The sequence below is a fragment of the Manacus vitellinus genome, unplaced genomic scaffold (assembly GCF_001715985.3).
Source record: "Manacus vitellinus isolate BGI_N305 unplaced genomic scaffold, ASM171598v3 scaffold_1_pilon, whole genome shotgun sequence".
NCBI classification, from domain to species: domain Eukaryota; kingdom Metazoa; phylum Chordata; class Aves; order Passeriformes; family Pipridae; genus Manacus; species Manacus vitellinus.
The window spans coordinates 37,071,639-37,094,459 of NW_021939396.1; the positions used below are offsets into that span (position 1 = coordinate 37,071,639).

General features: G+C 36.6%; 1 protein-coding gene across 2 annotated transcripts in view; it reads left to right on the plus strand.

Annotated features, from left to right (window-relative positions):
- The window catches only part of TOX (thymocyte selection associated high mobility group box), a 223,689-nt gene that overhangs the window by 131,092 nt on the left and 69,776 nt on the right, over positions 1 to 22,821 (plus strand). For both annotated transcript variants that reach the window (XM_008921386.3, XM_018080005.2), the window contains exon 3: positions 2,842 to 3,084. In XM_008921386.3, coding sequence (XP_008919634.1) covers positions 2,842 to 3,084 — 243 coding nt within the window. The remainder of the gene's footprint in view (positions 1 to 2,841; positions 3,085 to 22,821) is intronic.

Genomic DNA, 22,821 nt, shown 5'->3' on the forward strand with positions numbered 1-22,821 from the left:
TTAGGAAGTACTAGCACTTGAGTTATATGTTGTTTGGTGTGTTATTATTACTTTTGCTATTAAAATCCTACTACATATTTAAGTATAGTGGACAGTGATATTGTAGGTGATGTGGAATCAAATACACTGTAACTGGTTCACAAACAATAACCAAGATGTGGGGGTTTTTTAGTAATTAATTAGAGAGCAACCATTTAAAATGCTTATCCCTTATAATATATATTACATATATACTTACACATGGCACAACTTGGACTGTGGAGTTTTATGCTGCTAATGTTTTATGCTTCCATTTTAATAAGTGAAGCTGATGTGCTACTAGCAGTTCAATTGCTTCCACCATTTTTGAAGTATTACTAATTAAAGACACATTTGAAACACAACAAATCAAAAGTAAAACCTGGTCTATCCATATGTGGCATGCAAAAGGGGTGTACAAATAAGCAGATTTGCTAAATGCCTCCCATATTAATGTGTAGGCACACCCAGCCTGCCAATATTTGGTTTAGGAATATTTGCTTTTAGTGGTAAATGTAAGTCTCCCAGGACAGCGAGAGATTGAGAAAACAGATGTTAACACTTCTTTGTACCTACAAAATCATGGGAGAGAAAACTCTTTTGAGGCCATCAGACTTTTGAGACAGTAGAAGAGACACTGCTGAACATAAATATCCTCTTCTCATAGATCATGAATCCCTCCTGGTTGCTGTAGGCTATGTGGATCCAAGCTCACCAGAATTACAGATACCAAATCTAAGTGTACATGTGTGGGATAGTGCTGGTCCAGGAGAACACTGTGAATGTTAACCCTTCTTTCATTTCTGTTCCTCGCTGCTTTGTTATTGTGGTATTAGACCTTAAGCTTACTTTAGACACCTTTCTCTTCATCACGTATTTTATATAATAGTAATTAGCAAATAGTTAGTGTATACATTTTAATACTTTTATTTGGTTTTGCAAAGCTTATATATTGTTATTGAGTAAATGTGACATGTTCTCTTTGCCATGTTTAAGTCCTCTCTCCATTTAGTGAGAGTCTATTTTTACTATATTTCCCCTTGGTGATGTTCAACTGATGGCTGCATCATGGCTTCTAAGAGCAGGGGCAAATGCAAATTACAAAGGTCAGTAGACTCACACCAGTTTCCCATTAAGGAGATAGCAGGGGCAAGGGGAGAGCAAACTCCTGTGCTGGAAGTGAGAAACACATCTGGAAAGCATGGGTAGAATCAAAGTCCTCACATATAATAATTATGATATCACTGTCAAACCTTTTCCTCTCCCTGTTCTGTTTTCATTCTTTGGGACTTTACTTTGGTCTTTGCAATCTAGCCTTTCTGCTCTATTTCATGCTAAGATACTTGGTTGTCGGGAAACAAGCAAAGCAACCAAAAGCATGGCAATGTGCATTAGAGTAGGTTTTTCTGCATTCAGCAGCTCATTGAAAACATGTAATGCTCTTTGTTCTTGGTCTGATTTAAGTTTGTACATACATGCTCGTACAGAGGAGAGTAACCTCAGGCATCAGCAGGACATTATTACTATGATGACTAATGAAAAAGCCCTTTGTTTATAATTGAGCATTGATTCTTCCCTTGTCCTTCTGCATGGATTCATACACCATACTGTCCTCCATTTGGAAACTCATATTGGGGAAAACATTTTCTTCCAATAGTTGCTCTTTGAAATTGTGCCCTCATATTCATTCTTCCTGATGATACTTTTCAGGAGCAGAATGTATTTAAATCCTTACATTTCCAGAATTAGCAAAAGCAGTGCTCAGAGCATGGCTGCTATGCCGCAGAGGGGCAGAAAGGGTGGAATTAGTCTCTGTGCTACAAACTCTGACTGTGGGCATGGGATGTGCAAAGACTGATCACTTTACAAAGGAGTTGGCTATTCTCACAAAAGCAGAGCAGGTTTTCAGGTTGAACCACTGCAACTGATCCCTTTAACTCTTCATTTGGATCATGTATCTAGCTATGCTCACCTTTTTCTTTTGAGAAATATGAGCATACCCACCCCTCTCCCTCAAATGAACCTACCTGCTGTACAAAGACCGTAGATAAATAATAGCAATTATCCACCTTGGTGCATTACTCTGACTTTGCCTGTGGCTTTTCCTTGGATCAGATTGAGTTAGATGACTTAATGGCAAAAAACAACAGAAGACTATACAGTTGCTTTGTAGAGTAGCTAATTTAGATTACTGACAAAATGTGTGAATAATTGAGTTTATATATTAAGATAGAAAAAAGAGACTTTTTTAGACACCATAAATATATTTTTATAAACACAAAGTATATTCATACTAAGTATCTACTGGGATTTTTATTTTGTAGCAGAATAAATACATGGTACTCCTGTAAGCATAAAAGTGATATCTTTCTTCACTATCTAATTCTTGGTCTGAGTAGCAGGGAGTCTTAAGAACTTTATGAATTTCGTGCCAATATTAATTTTACAAATTGCATTACCTTTTCCACAATTCCCATGAAAAAGGTATTCAGCTAGATGAACGCTCTTGGAAAATTTTAATCGAACCCTTGAAATCTGTTGGAGTTCACCTTCTTTAAAAAAAAATTATTTCTAATGGAAGCTGTGAAAGTATCAGAGATTCTTATGCCTTAGAGGCAATTCTTCTTCCATACATAATGGTGAAACTTCACTGCTATAATATATGGGTCTTTAAAATATTCTCTTTGTTGAATTGTAATTGCTTAGAAGTGTGTGAGTTGGTCTCTTTTTGGGTTTTTTGTGTGAATTTTATTATTATTATTATTATTATTGACCAATGCTTATATGATTTTCATAAACTTTCCATTTGTTGGTTTTTTCCAGTCTTTTCCTGGCCCAAGCCTTGAAAGTGAAGATTTTAACATACCTCCTATAACTCCTCCGTCATTGCCTGACCACTCCCTGGTGCACTTGAATGAGATAGAGTCTGGGTACCACTCTCTGTGTCATCCCATGAACCACAATGGCCTCCTTCCATTCCACCCACAAAACATGGATCTACCTGAAATTACAGTTTCCAACATGCTTGGCCAAGATGGGACACTGCTTTCTAATTCCCTCTCTGTGGTAAGCATTTTTAGTCTTTCTCTTCTTTCTGCTTTAAGTTGCAAAATTGTGGAAATACAGACCTGTTTGAAATCCTTTGAGGGGGCCAACTCCTGCAGCACTCAAGTTTTGGAGGGAGCTCCCCTGACTTTGTTACATTGCACTCCCTATGTCAAATCCTCCTCCCAGTAGAGGTGGTGGGGGTTTTACAGTGGAGTTCCTCAAAGCCAGGACATTAACCTTTGCTGCCTTGCGCAGAAGTGCTCCTGTTGTACAGTGTTGTAAATAATGACAAAAAGAGGCTCGAGGCTCTGACTTCTACTGGAGCAGGGTTTGGATCCAGATGGCTGTTGTTCTGTGTTTGTCTGACAAGGCTCTTTCCATTCTCATTTGCATGTGCTGAGAGATGTACAAAAATTTAATATCTCCTTTCTTGTTTACCGCACTTTTGGAAAACAGCAAATGTTATTTCTGATTCTAGGCCAAATCTTATAGCCTTTTTACAGTTCCCGGTCCTTAGCCAGCCAGAATCCAATTGAAATGACTGGACAACTTGCTTATAAAGTCTGTCAGACAGTCATTATGGTCGTAATCTTGGGAAGCCTGATATTATAAATCACTTCTTTGAATGTTAAATTACTTACAACAACTGCAGAGCTACTACTTTACACGTTACATTTTCAAGTGGGCTCTACAAATAATTAGTGTACTTCTTGCATAGCAGCTCCAGACAAGATTATTTCACATTGATGTACAATTCTAAACCAAAGAATTAAAAATCCCATGGAAAACGATGGAACCTGGCACTTTGTGGGTCTCACTGCACTTAAAGGACTAGATGGACTGCCCAGGAGCTGCAGATCCCAATAGCCTAAGTTAAGAATCTCCTGTTCCTGGAGACAAAGGTTCTGGGCTTCTCACCAGAGAATCAGAGGCTTAGGGCCCCGTGTCCTAGCTGGGAGGTTCTGTGCTTAGAGACTGAGGCTGTTTAGGCTTCCAGCTTGCTAGGTCCACACCACTTTATCTAAAAAACATAAATCAGTCCTGTAAATCTGGGAGCTGAGGAGCACATGGAAGTTTTGGGACCAAAAAATCTAGACTCAGCTCCCCGTCAGCCCCTCAGACTAAAAGCCCTAGAGCCAGGGGTCATGGTAGCTGGAAAACAGTTCAGAACAAAAATCTGTGTTGTCACAGAGCTTCATTGCAACTTAATTAAAATAAGGCTGCCTTGATTTCAAGGAGCTCTGCGTTCCCTGTGAGGATGTCCAACAAGCTGTACTGCAGGGGGAACTAGTCTTGGCTTCTTATGTGATGCTTAGTTGTTATTGATTTACTAGGATGTTGCGCGCTTTGTGTTTGAGGTCAGAATCTGACCCTAGGGTTATATTCAATAATGGGAGGAGTGGGGGAGAGACAGATCTTCATAAAGACATATAAATATGCTCTGTGGAAGGATTCTGAATTTTATTTATGTATCTACAAAGCTGATGGCATGCATTAGACAACATGAGTGAAATCTTGCATAGGGTTCTGAGAATCAGATCTATGAAATTACTTGAAAAAGTAAGAGAAATAGTTGACACTCAAGTTGACAGACAGTATTTCATTGAATTGACCTCTTTTAAACCATAACCATGGCTCAAAACTCTGCATTCTTTTAAGCTATGATGTTCCACAGTAACCTCTAGCAACAAACTCTCGACAACGGGGCTTGAGCATTTGTAGTATCACAGTAAATTATTGCATTAAGGGCAAATACAAAAAAGATGAATAATATGACTAGGTGATTTTGCTATTGGGACTTAGTGAAGATCAGAAAAAATGAAAATCTGATATCAAGAAAATATGTGCTAAATTCTGACAGTAATTTCTGAGGATTTGTTCAATAAATAAAGCATGATGCTTGAAGTATCATGGGCTAAGTCAACTGTTATCCCTAACTTGCATGCCCTTTGCACACAGGAGGGCCTCTTACCTAGCAAGAGTTTTAACTCAAGCTGGCTTGTCTGTGAAGGGGATTAAGCTACATCTCATGTTAGTAACAACTGGTAGGATGTTTAACACCGTGCTTTTGTACATTTAAACACTATTTGGCAGTATGGTTCCTCTGATTTGAATTTGATAACTTGAGATAAATTAACTTGAGGAAAATAATTTAACAATTTAAGTCTTCAGTGAATTCAATGACTTCTTCAGTAAATAGAATGACTTCATTGTTCTTTTGGCTTTCCATAGATGAAGAAAGACAGAGGGTTTTGAAGAGTCATCATTCTTTTCTTAGCTTTGAAGCTTTTCTTTATAATCCAGAAAATTTTACATTTTTTTCTTCAATATGACTCTTTTCTCATGCTATTACTCATCACTAAGTTTCCTTTTTACTATCTCATCAAACTCTGATCCGTTTAACATGTACTTGCCTAAATTGCTCTTATATTGCCTCATATAGAATATAATGCGTAAATTTCTCCAGTCTGTCTAAACCCTTCGTTCCATATAATTTCTGGTATATCAAATACTGATAGTGTATTTGGAAACCATGTGTCTCACTTTATTTTTCAGGACACTAATGAGTATTTTTAGAAAAATTATTCTTAGAAATGGATCTGTTGGCTGTTCTCTATCTCTAATTAATTTCACATCTTCAGCAAAGTTTACTTATGTTGGGACAAAATCGGCTGCAGTGCAATGTGCCTGTGATTGAATTTGGTTATTTTTTTCCTTACTTTCAACATCCTTCCTTTTAGCCAGTTTTTAACCCATGTTGGTATTTTAGTAATAATACCTTCTTTTTTGTTCTGTGTTAGAACTAGTGTTTTTCAGTTTGTGTTTTTAATAGGCAAGGAGTTAATTAATGCTAGCCAAATGAAAGGAAAATCATTTCAGAAACAATGTTGGAAAAATAATTCATACACTTTTTCTTTCATCTCAAGTACCAGGTGTTTTCAGACAAAGATTTCTGTGATTTTGGACAGATTGAAAATTGAGGATGTATCTTTCCTAAAACCCCTTCAAATCTAACCCCATTAGAAGTCCTGGTTTCATACTGTGCAACACTCCCTCTAAGCTGCAGATGAAATCCCTTTGAGTAAGAATTGCAAGATTTGCCCCAAGCTCTGTAAGAATTCTCCTCTGTGGAACTTCTTAAACACACACAATAAGAGCCCACTACCAACTCAGTGAATTTGTATTAGAGATCAACGTCTTACAGATTTTTTTACACTGTAGGAATTCTTTCTGAAAAATTTTACACTGCTGGGAGATGAAAATTTCTCATTCCTGTTGACTGTGTCTGATACTTAAAATTGGGATTAGTCTTCTTTGCAGTTTTTTTGGTTGATTCGACTTTCTATTGCATCCCCACTACTTTAAAAAAAAACAACAAAATGAACAACAAAACCACTAAAGTCTCTCCTTCTCATTATTCTTCTGTCAGTTCATATATTTACTTCTGTGTTTGTGTATTGCTGTTTTCTTCTTAGGTGACATACAGACATATACAGACATGCACATGCACACTAATTTATACCGTGCTGTCACATACAGATTTCTTTAGATGCTCTTTATATCTGGGTATCAGGGGTTCAGAAACCTACAGAATATGTGCAGAATGTGAGGCACAGTGGTATGAACACATGGTCCAGCCCCAGCATGGGAGCTCTCTGAAGTCCTCCTTCAAAATGAACATGACTGCTAGTCCTGCTTCTTAATTGGATCCAGTTTGATAATGATAGAGCTGTTTGTTTAGTGAAAATGATTCGGTACACATGTTTGTTTCTATATAATGTAATAGGGGTCCCTTCCTGGTTTCCTACAGTTGAAGGTAACCCTGTGTGGGTTTGGTTCAGTTCCAGCTGGGGCTTGACCTGCCAGCCCTTCTCTGTTGACATGAGCTTTTCTGAAATATCCGAAAAATATTTCCAAAGAGTGCAAGAAATACTCTTCTAACATTTGCAAACAAATGCATGTATATAATATCCCTATGAGAATGTGTGTTTATCTATAAAAATGCTTTTGGATATGTTCTATAAAATGATGTTTTCTGTGTGTTCAGTTTATAAAAAAAATTATAGACATTTCAGCTTCTTTAGTATACCCTACAGATGATTGCTTTTTTCCCCAAGAAACTAGGGTTAAAAATCACAGTGCTGTTTTTACATAGAGAGAAGAAAAAAAAAAAAAAGCCCCTATTTTTGGAATGCTTTCATTTGTAATCTTGTGCTGATCTTTTTGAAAATGTGGCTCATGGTGGTATACTAAAGAAAATTTACAAGAAAGAAATAAAAGAGATTTCAGTTTCTTGAAATACTTCAAATTTCTGGGTTTGAAGTCTAACATGGAAAAGATGTTAAAAGACAATAAAATCAGGAGGTTTATTTCCCAAGTGCTCTACTTGTGCTACCAACAAAAGCCAACATAATGTATATACATAGGTTTATTGTCATTTTTAGAATACAGTCAAGGCACACTTTGAATTCAAAGGCTACTGTACAACTGTTTTGACAACCACCACATCAGTAGGTAATGTGCAGGACATATGAAACTGAAGCAAAAGTGTTTCTTTAGGTCTATAGGGAGTGCAGTACTTGAAGGAATTCAGATATATTAGAGCAGCATGAATTTCTAATATGTAGCTCTTATGGAAAAGACCACTGGCATATTGAATAATGCTGCTTTCAAAGCAGAGCAGAAAATGTGATTACAGACAATTTCATTGCTGTTTTTAAAATAAATATTTTCAAAATCTTGAGGTATTTTATTTCATGTAATGCATAAAATATGTAACAGTGGACTAGAGCTAAAGATCTTCTAGGACACAGAAGAGTAGATGATGTCAGCTATAATTATTCAGATGTGGAATAATAGAAGCATTAGTTTAAAATAAAATGCGTGTCACAAAGGCCCATGTCCTTATATAAAAAAAGGCAATAAAAAGCTGCCTTTTTTTTTTTTTTGCACACTTTGACAGAAGAATAAAGGCAATGAATAATTATTTAACATTATGCCCCAATTCATCAAAGCCTGGACAATTACATTATACTTTTTCATGAATTATATTTTTTAGATATGAGACCTATGAGAGAGTAATATCTTAAACAAAATGTGGTACTGTATAGCAGAAAAGAAAGCAAACACCTACTTTTATTTTCATTTTTCATCTCAGGTAGAATGAAACTAGTATTTTTTATTCACAGGACAGTTGCTAATAAATCCAATACAGTAGATTGTTGTTGTTGTATCTGGGACATATTTAAGAGACATTGTTTTACTAGTTTCATACATTTTAGTTTAAATTCAGTATTCCTGGCTCATCTGGAGGCTGACCTATACAGTTGATTTTTTTTTTTTGCACCTTTAAGCATTAGTGCAAACTACGGAGTCAAACAGAAATTTTTTATTTCTTATGAACAAGATAACATAACAAAATAACTTTCATAACAAAAAAAAAATATTTTCGTCTTCTAACCTAAGTGTGGAGATTTGAGTCATGTTTGGATACTTTTTTCTAGCTTGTATTGCATGACAGTGGTAGCAGATACTTTTTGTCTCTGGTGAATACTCCGCATTTGTGCCTCATTACCAGGCTCTGGTCTTCAGTTTACATCAAAATTTACTGTTATGCTACACAGACCTGCTGCTACCTCAAATTTTATTGCAGTGAGTTATTGCCATCAGAACTACCAAATCATGAAGCTAAGGTCATGGAACATCTTGTGTTAAAGGATTTTTTTTCTCTTATTAAGCAACTTTGTATTCTTGCAGGATATATTTCTTTTCCTTAAAAAATCCAAGCAACCAAGAACAAAAAAAACCCACTGTATTTTACAAGCTGGATTTTTCCACAGAAATAAGCCCTGTTTGGAAAAAGGTTACAGTAGTTAACATATGTTTTGTCAAACAGCCTAACTATGGGGATACACAATCAAATCAGCTGATGTCAATCAGCATAACTTTATTGTCTCCAGTAAAATTATGATGATTTATTCCATCAAGGGCTCTGGGACATCATGTTTATCTTTTCTTTCTTCTGATGTCTGATACAGTCTTTTGTGATCAGAAAGGCAACAGAAAGGATATGTAGAGGAGCTGATTAAGATGTAATTTGATCAAGGTTTTATAAATACCTGAATATTGCATATCTGCTACTAGGAGGCTTTTCACTGTGCTACAAAAAACATCTGATGTCTAGAAATTACAACTGTATAAAATCAGACTGGAAACAAAGCATGCATTTTTAACAGTGATAGAGGTATGCCGTTTAGCTAATGTACTATGGGAAGTGGTTGGTTCTCTGTACCTGAGGATTAAATTGAAATGGGGCATCTCTCAAAAAAGATGTGCTCTATCTGGGACTGCACTAATAGACTCCACACTACAGCAGGGGGACCAGGACCATCTCATGGGTTACATTGTCCCTGGATGGTTCTCAGCAGTAAACATCAGTCTGTGCATTCATGGAAGGGATAAAATTGCTGGTAGCACCTCTGCAGTTTTTCCTGTGCAAGAGAACACCAGCAGAGTGGAAAAAGCATCCTGTGGGTGCAGGCTATTATGGACTCCACCTTTTTCAGGTCAGCCAGGACAAGAATTGTTGTCAAAGTATTTGTGGCCACACTTTTTCATGAACTTTGCTTTTTTTCTGGTCTTAAAGTAGTATCTGGTAAAGTTATACTTTCAGTCTCTAAGTATTAAGAACTTACCTTAAAGATAGAGCAAGTAAATATTTGTACATTACTGTAGGAAAATATTTGTACACAAATGACCAGAACTCTTTTTAGAATAATTCTGGGTCTCATTTTTAAAATTGCTGATGAAGCTGTTGATTTACTGTCAGTTAGGAAAAACAGCATTCTGCTTATTTGAATGTGGGTTTTGAGACTGTGTGGCTCACATATTTCACAAATTCAGTAGGAAAACACTTCAGTATAATTTCAAGAAGAAATAACAAGGTGGCATATTTTGTTTTTGAAAACAGCCTTCTATAGAAAATTCTTTGGTGAACTTTTTTCATAATGGTTACCCATTGTCTAATAGGAATTTATTTGCTACATAAGAAAGTAAGAAAAAGAAATAAGTATAGTTGTATTAATTACTGTTTTTTAGACTTTAACCTGATAGGCAGAGGCTAAGACATGATGAATATGGCACAGAGAGGAAGCCTTCAGTTGTAGGTGGTAGATTATACAACACCTCACATGGGAAATACTCACAGGAGTGATTAATACATAAGCAGCATCGTAGCTGCAAGTGTCAAACAAAACAGATAATAGAGTATGCAAATAGAGAAAACATAACTCTCAGAAAATGTCAGAAATTCCGGGGTTTCAGCAGCAGAGATTGTTGACTTTAATCTGCTGCTTTTAACGTTGCATGTAGTTGTCGAGAACAGAACGATAATGAAATGTTTCTGAAGACTCAGACTTTGGCAAAAAAAAAACCTTAGTGATCTAAGTCCTGTAGATGGAATAGAAGTGGAATGTCTGTCTCAAAAACTGTGAACGTGCTTTTGTGAAGACAAAAAGGAGAAGCCCACAGTGCAGAAAGGGAGAGTTTTGTGCATCAGGTGGAGTAGCCTCTACTTCCACCTGTTTCATCATCTAAATGCATACATTTGCATTCCTCAAAACTCAAAAGCAGCTGAGAAGACTGCACATCCTTCGTGGATTTGTACTGCATTCATCATCTCATCCCATTTTGTTCAGGAATAGAAAGATACCTTGCATGGATGAAACCAGTCCCGTTATGCATTGTCTCATCTCATGGCTGGGCTTCGCAAACGAAGATTTGGGAAGGCTCTATCCACATTTGCTACAGGCACGCTGGTGGTTTATGAGGCCAATACGTGACAGACATATCCGATTACATAAGGCACAGCAGAAAGACTCCTTAGATGGTGTATTCTGCAATACACGGTTCTTTCTGCGTTGCCTTTTTTCCTCGAGAGTGATCCTGCGTGCGTTCTCGAAGGAGACAGCTGAGTTATAGATGGTGTGTCTCCAGGCCTCCTGATTGGAGGCCAGAGTAGACCAGTTATGGTGATCAATATGACCAAGGCTGAGATGTTGTTTCAGGGAGTCCTTGTGTCTTTTCTTCGGGGCTCCTCGCTTCAAGCCTGCGCAATGGATTTTTTAGGTGAGACACAGTGTGCGCGGAACTAAACCCACCCTTTAATCCTGAGGTTCATCTGCCAGGGCCGAGCGAACTTGGACGGTGGCAGTGAGGTCCTCCGGGCGGAAACACCCGCCGAGGAGGCTCGCATTGTCTAGGTGACATGTAAATGCTGGAAGTTCAGCTGTGCTGCGTGACTGAGCTGAATGCTGGGACACGAGGAACCCAGAACTTCATGCTGGTATCAACCTGATAGAACAGTGTGTGAATTCTCCTTGTCAAGTCTTGCATGTGTAGAGTAATAGATGTTTAGCAAAATTCTTTATTTATTTTGGGAGAGAAAACACTTTCTTGAGTTTCTTGATTTTTCTGAGTTGAAGGAATTTGAATGGTCCAATTAATACCCTCACAGGTTTTTTTATCTGTTTTAATTGTTTTTACAGAACTTAAAGTATCATGATTTGAGTTTACCAGCGACTTTTTGCAGGAGGAAGGGAAGAAAAAAATTCTACTTGGTAGTATCTTGAGATTTGGAGAAATAATCAGAAGTAAAATCTAACTACTTTCTTATTTTTATCCCCTTTCTTTCACAAGGCAATTAAGAAATGCTTTAAGTGTAGGGATGTCTACTCCTCCCTGGTCCTTTCAATAACATGAAGATTCATTTTAGACTGATGTTTGCCTCTCTGTTCCCCCCTCTCACCTCCCCTTCATGTATACAAAATCTGTACAGAAACTCTATGTAAGCACCGTGTTGGGATTCCCTGGGAGCAGCATGTACATCCTTAACCTCCACTCCTAGTGTGACACTGTACTTCAGCCGCATGCATGCAACTTAGGATCTCTGTAACCTCACTCACACACGGTTGAGCTGCACTTTCACCATATTGTACATGCTGTTGCCTCTATATTAGAACAATACAGGTATGAAAATGAATGTCCTTAATTCATTTTCTGTGCATAACATGGATGGATGCAGTTAAAAAAAGATTTAATGTATATAGTGGCAGCAAGAAGCATTATGGAGTGAGGAACACCTCTAAGGGATGCTTGTGCATATCTTTCAGCTACCAAACCACAAAAATGAACTCTTTTCGTCTCGAGTTAGGTAAACAAAGGAATTATAGTTTATCTTACATATTATCAGGGTGTACCCAACATTCCTATTTCAACCAACATGCGAGGACAGAAAAGAAACAAATGAGATGTTGCAGGTGGTGATGTGGCACTCTGTGTGCCTGCCCTGACCTGGAGCTGATGTAGACTGCAGTGCTCAGAGTACATACATACATATACATATATACCTGGATACACATACCTAGGTATATATGAACATATATATGTACTTATACATGTAAGTATGTACACACTGTTAATCACTGAAGCCCTCTGCTGGAAAGGGAATGTAAAAGACAGGATGTAGCATCTGCAGTATCCCCCTTCTTCCCAAATTGTGGATCCACGTTTTTAAACAGAGAGTGAAACTGGAGCCAGACTATTGAAGTAGATGCAACAGGTTTAATTAACATACTACACATAGCTGCATAGTGTAAATTTTTTACCAAATCACTGGGTCATAACTCAGGTTGCAGTGTCTGACAGTAACTTTAAAAATAGGTACTTTTGCTAATTAACAAAGAAAGTAGCCTAGTTGGTTAAAGTGAGACTTGGCGTACGTAATGGATAACAAGATGAACTCCATATCACATCTTCAAAATTAGGCTTCCCAAAAGTAATTATATTGAGCTACAAGTGCCTTCACTTCATCCTTACAATAATGATCTAAACTGAAAAAAAAAAAAATTGAAATTAGATTGTCCTTTAACCAAAAAAGCCCTGTACATGGAGTATTTACGGATCAGGCCCTTGATGAGAATGCATCACTTTTTTATTTCAAGATGAGACTTCATTCTAATACACTTTAAGTTTACCTTCATTCATACATAAAGAATTTCAGAGATTAACTCAGTAACTAAGCTTCAGTTTCCTACATATGCCCTAATACTCAAGTGTGGAATCTCAGTTTAATGAATTTTATTACACTCTCCTTTCTTATGAAGTAGCATAAAAAGTGTTTAGTGCAATAGGCTTAGTCCTGATCTGGATATTAAGTGCAGCTTAAGTTGCCTGACTAAAAGTATACAGTGTAAAATAACCACTGGCAAAACTTTTAAAAGTTTTTTTTTTGGGGGGAAAAAACGAAAACAAACAAACAAACAAACAAACAAAACCCCCCCAAACCAAAACAAAACAAAAAAACCAAAACAAAGCAACTAAAAAACCCCACCCAGCATTTGAAAAATTATGCTGGTGGCACTCTATGTTCTTCTGCAGCGCCTTTCTTGTGTCTTGAAGTGCTTTGCAGTCACTAATTAGCTAAGAAGATAATGTACACAGTACAAAGAGGTGCTTGCAAATCAGTCCCTCCTATTTGTCAAGTACTATATTGTAGGATAGAAAAACATTTACTTTACTAAAAAACCAATAATAAGTAATTCATGATCTACAAAGGCAGATGAGTCCCATGCTGAAAAAGGTTGAAAGAAAAAGATCTTAAAGGAAGAGGGAGAAGATGCCCTTACATACTGGGACCCATAATGAAAATATTACAAGGAGCTGATTTCCTGTCTGATGGTCAGTAACATGAACTGTGGCGAGAGTCAACTTTCAATATTAGAACTAGCAGATGTCTTCAAATGTAATAAAGGCAGAAATTAACTGCCATGTGTTACATATATGATATAAAGTTATTATAGTGTCATGAATGAGTGTTTTAAGGTCACTTATAATGCATATAATGGTAGTTGAGACATTTAAGCTCTGAAGCAACCTGGAAGCAATACCGCAAAGTTATGAGCCATGGAAAAGATGCAAGGGTTGTTTTGCTTGTCCTTGAAATGCACTCAGCTCTAGAGAGCAGCGAAGTATCTGTTTAACCACAACGTGTGATGCTCCACTGCCCCAGATTCCCAGTCCCAGACCTTACAGACCAGTTCCACAGTACAGGTTTCTTCTCACTTGTCATCAGTGAATGCAGGGAGGGGAAAACTCACAACAGAGAAGTTCACTGCCCAGAGCTGGGCCTGTGTAATTTTAATTGAGGCTGATATTGTTGCACTAACTTCACTGTTTGTGGCCTCTGCCTCTGAACTACATTTTAGGAGCTCTGTGACTGACTGAAAACCTCGGTGGGATTTTCAGAAATGTTCTGGCCTAACATTGATCCTGTCCTGCTCTAGCAGGGGCTTTCCCAGGGTTTCAACAGAAACAGAGATAGCCCTATAATAGATGCTTTCATTTGTTCATAAATTGCAAGAACTTAGATTTTAGATTATGTCAGATTGAGGATGTGTCAACAAAATTGTTTGTCAATAATGATCCACCCTCTGTCATCATAATTCTGAAATTGTTTTCATTGTAGCATATGGAAAACTAGTCCAAGCTGTAACAAAACTGAAGAGAAGAACTATAATCTAATGTGCTGTTTTGAAATAATTTTAATTGTTCTGATTATCATATAATTAAAGGCAGTATAGTAAAGCTGTGCTACAGAAAAAAGTTGCATGAGTAACCTGAACCTCTTGGATTCTGGCTCAGTGCAACCTTAACGTTGTGCTACTTACCAAATTATGGAAGTTGGTCGAGAGGGAACTGTAACATCCCTCCCTTAATGCAATCCAAGGGAGGATTCTAAAAGGTCATCTTCCTGTAAGCAGGGTACTCCATAGGTTTGTCATTTCTGACAGATGTTTCTCTAACTTACATTTTAGAGAATTCATCTAGACTCCTCAGGCAAACTCTGGATACAGGTCTTCACCCTTAAAAATTCACCATTGTGTACATAAAACCCAGCATGCAGTGGAGATTAAGGAAGACCATTTAATCTTTTCAGTTGTCTGTTTATATATATATATACTATATTTAAATTATTAATTATCAATATATTATAATATATATTATATATTTATTAAATGTATATCAAGAATGAATGATAGGTAATAGATGTTGATGGAACAGCTAGGAAATAAATAATCAAGAGAATGTGTATTAACTCAGACTGGTTTGGTTCATAGCTGATTTGACCATTTAAGAAACAGTAGAAGAATAATCAGCTTTTCCCAAATCTTATTAGCATATAATTATGATCCAGACTGTATTAGCCTATAAACTACACTGAGCAAAATAACTCTTCCTGAAGGTTCTGCTATAGTGTGTTATTTTATGTTTATGTGCATATTTTAAATATTATATTTATTTATCATCATCCGTTACTTAGAAAGTTAGGCTGAAGGAATAGATGTTTATGATACTTAAGGAATGTCACTGCAAGAAATGGTATAAATATAAGGAACGGGTGAAGGTTGGGAAAAAAACCTTGTAATGGCATCTGAGTAGTCTGCCAGGAAGTGTTAAAGCACTGGAACATGCACGAATGGGAAAATCCTGCACTGGATGAGAGATGAGTTGGATGATTTAATAGACCTTTCTTTGAGATGTAATTTCTGTAACTGGTTGATACATACACTAGTGTTCAGACATTTGGACTCGTTTCTTGTTTGTCTGGCAAATTGTTTCTTGTGAAAGGTTATAAATTACAATAAATAGACTTTGTAGAAGATGAGCTACATGATATACTTTGAAAGAGTTTTTCAGCTGATATTCAAGATATTAATGCCAAAGCAGAAAAACCCAATAGAGTCCTAATCCCATGGCTTTGCTTGAGTGCAGAGCTAGGAAGGTGCACTGCCATAAATAATATTTACATTGAATAGGATAGAAAAGATAAAACAGAGAAGTGAATGTTACTTACTTAGAAGAAGCTTTTCCTCCTGATTTTGCAACTGATAAGGAAGGAGGAAGGGAGGCAGGGAGGAAGGGATGGGGAAAGAAGGAAAAGCAAGCATTTATAAAAATGTTGATGTAGTTATAATTAGATCCATTTTAGAACCAAAAGTTTTATGCAGAAACTGACAGAAGGATACACAATAATTATAGTTTGCTGACAAGCTGAATAGAGTTGCCTTTTTTTATCTTACGGTGTTAGGAAACCAAACTGTAAATAAATATGCAGTTTGACAGATTGTAATTGCAATCAGCAAGGCGTTTTTTCATTTAATCAGATAGTGTTATTAAAATGGGGTTACAATTAAACATTTTATAGTGTGACGTAGAACTCTATTGAAATTCTCCAGCAAACAGTAATTTGCATCTGATGCTTCTGCAACCCATTTCCATTTGCAGAAACGTTATTGGTTGTGACCTTCCAGTGGTTAGGTCTCAGTTTGCTGTTCTCTTCCTACTTTGATACCTGATATTAAGTATCCTCTTTTTTTTTCACTTCACAATGAAATTTAAAACTGTTTTTTACCCTTGTTAAAACTGCATGGCATTGGCCAAAGTGGATTTTCACCAGAGGAGATGTGGAATTACCTAAACATAAATTGTCTTAACTCTAGGAATTGTAGTTTGGATCAACTATAAACATGTATCTAATTGACAATTAAATGTTTCAAGGGAAAGTAATATGGCTTTTGAAACATATACATAGCATTCATTATATATTGCTGCACCTCATACATTACTCCAATTTAAGGTGACACAAAGCCTTAGGTTTCCCCCTGTCTTTCTGTGGATGTGATCTGTGATTCCAAGAAACATTCCAAAATGTTAATCAGGAAATCTTTGAAGCATGGCCACTATGATTCCACATCTGTTAGTCCCATTTTGTTCCTCCGTCTTGTTCCGCTATTTGTTCTCACAGTTTTGATAAACTAAGTAGGAGAATATGAAGTGAGAAGTTGTTCAGTGTTCTACCTTCTAAGACTTTTTCAGGTAACTTTTCTCTGGGATCACCACCCTCTAAGAAGTTGAAAAGAGCAAGAAGAATCATTAGGAGACACAATTTCTGAGCCATTCTTCACGTGCATGCAGACTCCACTAATGAAACTGTGCATAGCAAATGTTTGGAGTGAAGGGAGTGAGTGATTTGCATCAGCAAAGGGTGAAAGTCTTTGAAAATCAGAGAATGAAGCTACTGCTCATTTTACTTTGGTATACATTTTTGGAGGGAACATCAGTGGTTTGAGGAAAGTCAACATTTTCCTTACTGGAAAACAATCAGGCAGTGGTTATAAAGCGTACATTCTTGGTTGTTGTCACTAGTAATAGACAAAGGAAAAAATAAGGAGGGAAGGAGAAGAAAAAAGGGGGAAGAAAAGTATACTTTCTTTTGGTGGAAAGTGAAGTTGTATGAATATGTGAGAAAAAGAAAAAATTGAAAGAAATAATTTGCTTTGACATATTATGCATTTATTTTAGCTTTGCATTATTCTTGGCTTGGAACCTCTTCACTTTTTCCTACTTTTCAAAAGGTACAATCACTGTAAAGTAGATTCATGCAAAGGCTCTAACTCAATACTGCATTCCCATCAGTTTTTTCTCTTCATTTGTGTGCCTATATGCAATGTCTTCCCCTGCTTTTCCCTCCAGATCACTTTTCTGAGGAACAGCTTTCAAAAGGTTTGTCAGAGATAGAGGTCTTCCACCTTCATGCCATGTGATTAAATAATTGTATTGCCAAAATACTCAAAGTTCAGTAGTCAAGGAAAAATATAGCTGATTAGAAAAGGAAATTTTGAATTGCACCTCAACAACAGAGAGGATAAGCAAAAGGGTTGACTTTGCTGTTCCTTTTCAACATCAGAACAAACAGAGCTGTAAGGGTTCTCTGATTGGTCCTCCCTGCACAACACAGGATTACTGCCCATGCAGCTTCAAGATGAGATTGAGATCACCAACCTCTGGTAGGGGAGTGCTGTAAATGGCTGAGGAAGAGAACTTATGACAGTGACAAACCCACACATGTGAATAAGAAAGTGATGTTAAGAGGTACACTGAAAAAAAAATGTAACCAGATTCTCTCCAAGGTTACTTGTATGTTTTCTAAAATAAATGAAACTTATACCTGAGTCTAATGTTCAAAAGAAGGAAAAACTAATACATCTGACCTGCATATAGTGGCTTTTTAAGAGCACATCTCATGGTGTATACAACTGTGAAAGAGAAGATGATCAGGATAATTATCTGAAATTAAATCAGATTGCAGGTTGATCCCAAAAAAACAGATCCATCATAGGGTTTTGAGTGCTATCCATCACTACACTATCCATCATCTAAGCACTCTGTCTTACCTTATAATATCTTTATTATTTATTTGAAAAATACAGGCATAATTGTGAAATTGTGTTCATGCTAGGGCCCCTTTGGCTGATATAAGGAAGTATTTCTCAAGAGGGGAAAAGGCCTGAAACAACAAGATGGCAAATGTACATAATATTGGACATTTACATTCAGCTGAAACCTAAAGTTTGTTTTAATAATACTGAGAGAGGTGCCTGATCCAGCACACATGTATCTGTCTTTGAATGCCTTGTGTTTTAAAAAGATGGAAGCTGCACAGGATATATGCTTTCTTCATGGTGTTTCTTTGCGTTTTCAATTGTGTACCATATATTCACATACTACTGTGCGTTACAATCAAGCTTGTTTGATTACTTTCAATTTGTGCCATAGGATTTTGTCACTCTTGCTGAAAATTTCAAGACATTTTACTCCAAACTCATTCTTTTTTCTTTTCCCCTCAGATTTATTTACTACCTTTAGAAGTAGAAAAGTCCAATTTCGATCATGTTAGAAATAGCTCATTTTAGACAAGTACGTGCTGCTCTGCTTACAAAACATATATGAGTGGAATATGCAATTACCACAACTCAGTTTCCTGCCACAGAAACATTTCAGCATTATAGCATTACAGAAATAGAATGACATGCATAATGAAAGATTTCAAGATTCACCCAAGGCATTTATTCTCTTCACCTTAATGTTCTCAGCAGTAGCAGAGTATCCATTAAAAGGTACGATGAATTATGGTTGCTTAGCAACCACGGGGAGCTTGTAACAGCACCAGAGAATGAAATGGCTGGTTGATAAAATGAATTTTCTCTGAGCATTAGCCTGTTGAAACTGCCTTTTCTTGTGGAACATAAAGTGCATTTATTTGTCTCATGCATTTTTTATTAGAAAATTATTTGAGTTCCAGGGACTTGAATCGTTTTGCTACAGGAGATATTTGATTTTAATGTGTTGTACTAAAATAAGTAATAAAAGACATTTTCTTCAAAGTAAAGACACCAAGCAAACCTAGGTAGCTCCTTTTGAAGTTGGGAATAAAATCTTATATAAGGTATGTCATTACTCATTTCTAATTAAGAGTGACATTAGCTAGGGCTTAAACTTCAATTTTACCTTTGAAGGAAAGTTTGAGACAGTTAGCCAATACACAGTGAATAAAAGGAGAGGTTTGGAATTGATCTCGTGGATTCATCATGAGTGAAATAAGCTTTTCTTCTCTCTTCCCAGATCGTATGGTAGCGGTGTCTTAGAGAAGGTCAGAAGTGGTTGCTCATTCATACTTTGCATTCACTACTTGTGTCTGTGCTAAAGATGCATTCATCATAGGTTTCCATCCAACAGTGAGGAGATATTTCATTTTCCACTGAGACTCTCTGGGCATTCAACAGCAGTCAGAGTTGGATGAGCATTTTTGGCAGAAAAGGTTTTTGTTGGAAAATGCCAGAGCAGTGAAACTAGAGTTGAAGCAAGGGGAATATATCTGTTGTGGTTAGTCTTTTTTTGCCAGTATTTTCTGAGAAGCAGGTCTGTATGGCCAAGATGTGAGTCAAGGGAGATCAAAAGAGAGTGAGACCTGCCCATTCTAGAATATCCAGATCATCCATCTGGATCTATGAGACTTATTTAGGCCAAGAACTTAATTTTTTGTTTTTGTAGCCCATAAGAATGCTCAAGTGATTAGTTATTATTAGTTAATAGTCTTTTAGTCTTTGTTGTGAGACTCAAGATGGTGTCGTAATTGCTCTTATAGAATTTAATAAAGATCTTTTAATCTCTGAAGGCTCCAGACCTTACTTTACTGTTGAAAATAGTCCTACTGACTCCCATGTAAACACCTGGGTGAGAAGCCACTACAACCCTGCTGCTGCATGGTGAATCAGTAGGCCCTGATGTGCTGAGAGTGTCCTGGGCTCTGTGTGAGTCCTTGGTGTGACCTGGAGTCACTGATGACTTTTATGATAATCCCAAAGAAGGTTATGTGGCTGCAGATTGCATGGTGAGTCCAAGTGGCAGCTGAGAGGAATGACTGGGAAGTCAGGGGTCTGGAAAAGTCCTTCTTGTCTTAGAAGTGTATCTCAAATTCTGAACTGAAACTAGAGTAAGAAAGCAAATCTAAAAATCAGGAGGAGAAAAGACGACTCATTCATGTCTCACCTACCTGTCAGGAAAGAATCAAGAGTGAGACAACATTGAAAAAATTGAAGGGTCTTGCAGTGAGCTGCCTTGTCATGGAAATTTTCAACCTATATTTCTGTCTCCAGATGGATTCTTGTGATGCTGCTGAGAGTACTGCTATCAATTGCTCTTGGGGAAGTACAGGACTATTGCAGTTAGCATGATAGCAAATGTTGGCAGCCTAACAGAAAACAGATTTTAGTTGCGTTGACAACATGGCAACATTTTTTACAGAGCATTTTTTACTGCAAATGAAATGCCCTGGGAGATACATAACTAAAGGCAATGATAACCTTTTTGGACTAAAATATAATTCCGCTCAAGTGAAAATGAAAGGAAACTGATATTAAGCAGTAAGATCTTTCCTCTTTAAAGTATGTGCTAATAATCAAACATTAAAAGTGAAACTTCCATCATCTACAAAGGTGCAAATTAAAATTCCAGAGAGAGAGCTTGACTGATTTGTTTAACAAAGAGTTTAATACAGCAGAATCCCACTTGAACATAAAACTATTACACTCACAATAATCCTGTCTAGCTGTTGGGAGATCCAAATTAAAACTCTCACTGATATTTGCTTAAATCTCATAAATTGCACAGAATTAGAGCATATTGAAGTTGTGTATTTACTGTGATCTTACTGTCTAATAGGTTTTTAACAATGTAAAATGATGACTGAAAATATGTATTTTCCCCTTAGATGATTCAAGTAGTGTCTATTTTATTCCTGTATTCTAATTTAATACCCACTTGTTTATTAACTTACTAGTGTCAACATGACAAGGCTGTATTGAATGCAGACTAAATGTTCCATTTAAACAGATAATTTATTTTCTTATTAGTATTAAGGTGTTATGAGGAGATTATTCAGTTGAAGTTGGTGGATTAATAATACTACTTCTCAAGGAGATATTTTCATGCTCATTTACTATGTTCCGTTGTTTCCATTCATACATATAGAAGAACAGATGTTTATTTCTTTTCCACTTGTGATTCTGATGATTTAGTGGCAATATTACTTACTGTGTTCTATTCCACTACTCAGTATCCTCTGGAGGATTTAATTTATGGATTTTTTGGTATGAAAATCTCAAAATTGTATGAAGACATGAAATTCATAGCAGTTTAGGAAAGGAATTGCAGTCCTACATAACATCTCAAATGACTGACAAGTTTTACAAAATTAAGACCTGTGACCTCTTTTCTCCAGATCAGCTGCAGTGACATATTCAAGTCTTTTAGGTTGGATGGGCAAGCAGAGGTTTTAAATTTGTTCTTGTCAGTAAGATTCCCCACAGTTTAGTTAGGACACATTGCAGATGATGACTTAAAAAAAAAAAAAAAAAAAGAATAAATCAGGAGTGATAGAAGTAAAAATGTGATAAATTAGTAACCTCAGATAGCCACTACTTTTTCAAGGGTTTGATAGTATGTCAAAAATAGTCTTGGCATTTATGGTGCAGTCTTTCTTTTTTGAGACTGATCTAATAAAACAAGAATGTGCACACACCCACCTAAGAAGTAATCATTATTCATGCTTTGTAGGTATGAAAAGGTAGAGTTCCAGGTCTGCAGTTCTTGCTCACAGTTACATTATATAAGGAATTAGATTAGTGTAATTTATGAAAATGTGCAGTTGTGCCAGCTGGAGAACATAGAGTCAATCCCATCTGATGTTGCACTTCAGCAAGAATTATTGAACAAGGAACTAACCACCGTTGCAAAGCTCTAGTTGCTATAAAGCAGTGAGCAAAATTAAAGCAGTAGAGAAGGCTTATTTTATGAAATGCCCATACATAAATAGCACCAAAACAAGGACTGAAAGTATACATTTGTATGTGAATATAGCAGTAACAACAAAACTGTTGCACTGCTTTGGTTATGGCCTTCTTCCAAAAGAACTTGCTATATCAGAGCAACATGGCTAATGCATTTTTTGCATGAATATAATAAAAACGGGGTGTGATTTGACCAAATGCACTGACATAACCACTGCATACATTTGTGTGAATCTGTCAAATGTGAAACATGTTGCATAGAGCACTCTATTTCTTACAGGTACCTGAATAAATAATACACATAAGCCTCCTCAGAAACAAAGTCAATAACAAGCTGTCTGGTTACATGTACTTTTTATATGACTTCTGGTTAACTCAAAAGCCCCAAATATGATATACAGAGCTCTGTGTGGATTTGAGATGTTCTCTGGGGAACCTTTATCTGCATATAGGGTCTTTTTTAACATGTGACAGTTTTGTATCAAGGATAATGATCTTGATATAATAA